Genomic DNA, 5,101 nt, shown 5'->3' with positions numbered 1-5,101 from the left:
TCCTCACTTGCTGTTATTTTATCCGTGTGAAAATGCTGGTGCCAACCCTGCAGAAGACAAAAATTATTGCGCTTCACCCAGCTGGGGTCACCTATGCTGTGGAACACATAAAGGAGAAAACCAAGGGGGTCATTGGGTTATCCACTGAGTGCTGAGTGGGATGCTTTGGACCCCAACACCTTGTAGTGGAGGCTGCACCAGGTGCTGGCATTTCTTCTGCCTCTGTCCCTGCTGGGGAGAGTAGAAGGAGGGTCCTAAGGAGGACCTGCTGTGGCCAGACCCCATACTGGGATCACCCACCATGAGTCACATGGGGCTGGCCATGTCACAGGGATGCTCCTCAGACCCTGCTCATCACCACTGACAAACCCATTTCATACTCCTGGCCCTGCCATGCCTCATCCCATGGGATGTTTCCCTTCTCCAGCCCAGGATATTGGAGGCAAAGTCGTAGCTGGGACCCAGCACTCACCGGGTGGCTTTCCAGTCCTCAGCAGGACTGTCGGCTGCCTCTCGCAGGAGCCACAGGGCATGCAGTGTCTCCTCTCCGTTGGTGCCCACATAGCACTGGCCAAGGAACACAGTTGTCTGGGCTGTGTCCGAGTCTGGAAGGATTTGAGGTGGTATGAATCAGGCAATGAGGCACAAGGCCATCATGCTGTGTCCGGGTCTCATCCCACTGCAGGGTGGTGGTCCTGCCCTGCCTACCTTGGAGCTGCCAGTGCACAGTGAAGGAGAAGGTGGGCTGTGGGACCAGCCCTGCATCTTGCTGGGATCCCTCCAGGGGTGAGGTGAGGATTTCGGAGCAGCAGGCAGCAGGCCCTGGCAGGTAGGAACCGGAGAATCTGCCATCATTGCCAAGGGTGGACACGACCATCTGGCAGCCTGTGTCACTCCGCCAAGACCCAGAGAGGAGGCACTGCAAGGCCAGTGCTGTGGTTTTAGGTGCATGTCCAGGCATAGTGGCATCCTGCTCCTGCCCCAGCACCCTGTCTCTGCCCAGGGATACCTGCCGCACTGGGTGATGTGCCACAGACCTGATATGCCACTGGGATCACCACCAGTGCGAGCATTGAACCTTCGGCACTGATTGCCTTAGCCCAGCTGCTGCTCTGGGTGGTTTGACCCACCCAGGGGAGAGTGAGTCACCCCATGCTAGAGCAGTGGATGTGCTGCTTTTCCTGCATGCTTGACAGGAAAACAAATTCTCTGGGGCATGACTCTGTTTGCCTGTCACTGGATGATTCCTGCAGCAAGAAGCATCCTTGCAGGAGCAGCATCTCTCTCCCAGCCTCTCCACAGCTTCCCACAGCACCACATAGTGCTGGTCCCACTAGGTCGAGCAGCCTGGCCCTGACTCTCTGTTGAGTTCCATGGCCCTGGCAGAAGCCCTCAGGGTCTAGCAAGGTGCCAGTGCCACAAACCCACCATCACCCATCCCCATACCTTCCTCTCTGCAGAGACAACACACGCTGCCAGGCCCAGGGAGAGAACCAGGGCAAAGGCACTGCCCCTCATGGCCACAGGGCTGCTACAAGCTCCCTCCAGACCTGCACCCTGGCCCCCTTTATAGTGCTGTAACCAGATCCCCATCAGCACTGGGCTAGCAGCCATGAGGCCTGATGTCAGGGTGACCAGGACAGGCAAGGGAGGAGGTCAGCATGACCTGATCAGTGCCGGAGGAATTCAGAGATGATCACGGCTGTGCAGAGAAGTGAGGGCACAGGTTTTTAATTAGGTCCTTTTAGCAGCCTGGAAAACATCAATACCTTCCTGGGGAATAAGCCTCCAGTGCATGTAGGCTGGAAATCACCACCTGTTTAAACATTCACACCCTCCCTGCTCTGATGGTGACAGTGTCTGACCAGGGGATCACACAAGTGCTACCAGAGCATCCCTGGCAGGACACAGCTGCAGTGGCTGCATCACTGCAGGGGATGGAAGGCTCACCCTGACTTCTGCTTCAGTAGCAATGACATTTTCCCAGCATCTTCTGGATATCAGCTGCTGATTTTGATGCTTTCGCTTTTACTTTTATGAGGGTTAGAGGAAGAAATAATCACAGAGGGGCACTAAGGTCCCAGCATGTGCGTTTGCTAAACACATCCAGTATGATAACCAGCCTTGTACTCACACCTCTTCCTTGCATTTGCTGTTCGAAAGGGCCTCGGATGTACAAAACACTGTGCACTGTGCCTATGTTCCTCAGCCATGTTGCTCACCACAATGGCTGCTGCAGACATGGGGCTTGGACAACTGAAAATTCAAGCGAGATTCAGCTGCATCAACACTTGCTCTTTCCAGAACAGCAGTGTTTGGGGCACTGGATGGCAGCAGGGCTATACTGTGTGTACTGGGGGTGGGGAGTCCCCCCCAGGGTGCCACCTCTCAGTGTCCACCGCAGGCCACAGCACACTCCAGCACCCTGCTGCTGCTACTGCTCAGCACTTCTCCCTCTGGGTCAGATGGCCCCAAAGGCTGGGGCAAGTGGAAAACACTCCTAACACGTTCCTCGTCCTCATTGTCTTTATGGTCCCAAACTCATGGGCTTATCACAGGGACTTGAGAAATCCCCCCCGGGGAAATCTCTTGCTCTTGACCTGGATGCCACACACTAGTCTTTTGGCCCAACACCAGGCCCTGCCTTTCTGCACTGTTTGATGGGGACACACCACCACATTTGAGGTGCTAGGGAGGTGGCAGGAACCCCTCCATGCCATGGCAGCATGCTCTGGTCTTGCTGGGTCTGGGCCAGGCTTGATGGATTGTGCGGCCAGAGTGTTGGCATGCCCAGGGCTGGGATATATATGCAACACTTCTGCATGAGGCTTTGACTTCACCCATGGACCTGCTAAAAACTGTGTGTCAAAAGAGCTGACTGGGTTTGGCAGGTGTCCACAGGGACAAATAGAGAGGCACTGCCAAGATGCAGTGGCAGAAAAGGGTAAAACCCCTGGATGTAACCCAAAGGTATGGGAAGGGATGAGGTGGGATGAGGTCTTTAACTTGTGCACTTTTACTCGGGGTTTCATATAGCACAAAGCAAGCATTTTACCAACATCTCACACCTACCATAATGCTACCTCCACTGCCCAACACTATGGAGCAGAGTCCAGGGACTGGAAAGGCATCTAGTAGGGATGAATATGAAGGCACTGCAAGAAAGTTGGCTGGATTCAGGATGCTGCTGTTGGCTCTGCCACCAGCAGCCAGGAGTGATGGCACAGGGTGGAAGTTTGGGTTAAGATGAGGTGGAAAATGAGCTCAGGGAGGTGGATGAGGAGGGTTGATGGAGGATGCAGATGTCCCTGGGGAAGAGCAGTGGTGAGCCCTTGTCTCAGCAGGGGTGTCCATGGGGACAGAACAGGTAGCAAGGACAGAATTTTAAAAAACACAAGCACAGCTGATGATTTTTGACTTTCATTTTTATTTGTGAGGTGAGATTTGCTTGCCTTGTTGCAGGGCTGGACCACACCCAGATCATACCATCACTGGGGTGGTGAAGACATATCCTCACAGGCTGGGGACAAGCTCATCAGGATCTTTCCTTTTGGGGTGCGTTTGCGTGTGAACACATTTCTGCCTACCCTGTGGGAAGTTGAGAATTCCTGTGGGATGATCCATGGACACTGACCACTCAGAGCTGCCAGTGCCAGCAGGTGACAGGTTGTCCCTAAATGCCTTCAGCTTGCCTCAAACAGCTGCCAAGTGTCCCTGGGCAGAGCAAGCCTCTTGCCAGGATACAATGGCATCCCTACTGCTAACCCATACAGGGGGCATTCTCAGGGGTGGTCCTCTCACCCAGGGCAATGCTCATCCTCAGGGATCCTGGGAAAGCCCCCTCTGTGGGACTGCCATCCCCCATGCCGTCCACTACCTTGTGGCTTTCCAGTCCTCCTTGAGGGACCCGACAGCTTCACGGAGCAGCCACATGGTGGTCAGTGTCTCCTTTCCACCTGCATCCACGAAGCACTGCCCCACAAAGGCGGTAGTGGCATCTGGGAGGAAGCGTTTATTGGGAGATTGGTGAGGGCACTGTCTGCTTCCCCTTACCCATTGTGCTCCCAAATACAGATGTGTTTCTGCTCTAATGGCCACACACCCGCCAAACCCATGCTGGGGCAGTCCTGCTCTTTCCCAGTAGCTTCCTCGGACAAGGCATGATCTGTAGCACCACATCCCCCATCCCCTAACAGGGTCTGCACCCACCATGGTCATGCTGGGCTGCCTGGCAGGAATGGGTGCAAAGATGCTGTGTGAGGAGGGACTGCCCTGTGCAAGCCTAGCATTGCTCTTTAGTCCCATGCTGGGCAGGTGCTGCTGCTTAGCTGCACCAAGGCATCAACCAGCAGAACTCCTGGCAAAAGAAAGTTCCAGTGTCTGCACCCAGTGCCACTGAGGTGCCATCCCCAGGAGTCCCAGCACTTACTGGAGAACTTGTCCCAGTGGACGGTGAAGGCAAAGGTGGGCCAGCCCCCTTCGCTGGGCTGCTGCTGGGCACCTTTCAGGGGGGAGGCATGGGCACAGCCACCAGAGAGGGTGACCCTTGTGAGGTACTTTCCCTGGAAGTCCCCGTTGTTTCTCAGCTCTGAAATCTCCATCAGCGAGTCCTGATCGTTCCTCCATAGCCCACTGAGCTGGCACTGAAGGGATACAGCCACATGCTCTCTGTCCCCACACATGGCACAGAAGGGGAACCCATTCCTCCTACTGCTCCATGCCTGGAGCCACAAGCCCTGTAAGTGCAACTATATAGGGCACAGCTGTCCCTGGCCCCACTTTGGGGAAATTCTCTCCCAGGGTGCTGCTGGCTGCTGAGTGGGTGGTGGAGCAAGACCAGTATGTCCCAGCCTGCCAGCATGCACAGCACACCCAGACACAGGGGATGCCCCACGCATAGTGTCCCAGACACAGACCCTCCCCTAGGGTATAGTGCCCTGTACATAGTGCCCATAGGGGAACAAAATTTCCTGGAGGTGGTATCATATGGATGGTGCTGACCCAAAATACACTTCCCACTCCCTGAACTAGGTGCTTGCAAAGCTCTCCTGCTTGTCCAAGTGTAAAATGACATATAAAACAGAACCCCTGAATGTCCATG

General features: G+C 55.0%; 2 protein-coding genes across 2 annotated transcripts in view; both read right to left on the bottom strand.

Annotated features, from left to right (window-relative positions):
* Window positions 1-13: 13 nt before the first annotated feature.
* Window positions 14-1,518, bottom strand: LOC103810579 (avidin-like). Its single transcript, XM_009083486.1, has 4 exons — window positions 1,447-1,518; window positions 709-919; window positions 473-605; window positions 14-47 (listed from the first exon to the last, which is right to left on the bottom strand). Exons 1-4 carry the CDS (start codon window positions 1,516-1,518, stop codon window positions 14-16), a joined length of 450 nt encoding a protein of 149 aa, XP_009081734.1.
* Window positions 1,519-3,488: 1,970 nt separating this feature from the next.
* Window positions 3,489-5,101, bottom strand: part of LOC103810581 (avidin-like) — a 1,733-nt gene continuing 120 nt past the window's right edge. Inside the window, exons 2-5 of the mRNA XM_009083488.1 lie at window positions 4,790-4,811; window positions 4,430-4,645; window positions 3,878-3,998; window positions 3,489-3,588 (exon numbers count right to left, since the gene is read on the bottom strand). Coding sequence (XP_009081736.1) covers window positions 3,489-3,588; window positions 3,878-3,998; window positions 4,430-4,645; window positions 4,790-4,811 — 459 coding nt within the window. The remainder of the gene's footprint in view (window positions 3,589-3,877; window positions 3,999-4,429; window positions 4,646-4,789; window positions 4,812-5,101) is intronic.

The sequence above is a fragment of the Acanthisitta chloris genome, unplaced genomic scaffold (genome assembly GCF_000695815.1).
Source record: "Acanthisitta chloris isolate BGI_N310 unplaced genomic scaffold, ASM69581v1 scaffold11751, whole genome shotgun sequence".
In the NCBI taxonomy this organism is placed as follows: domain Eukaryota; kingdom Metazoa; phylum Chordata; class Aves; order Passeriformes; family Acanthisittidae; genus Acanthisitta; species Acanthisitta chloris.
The sequence above is the reverse complement of the archived record's forward strand: the minus strand, read 5'-3'. Positions and strand labels throughout refer to the sequence as shown.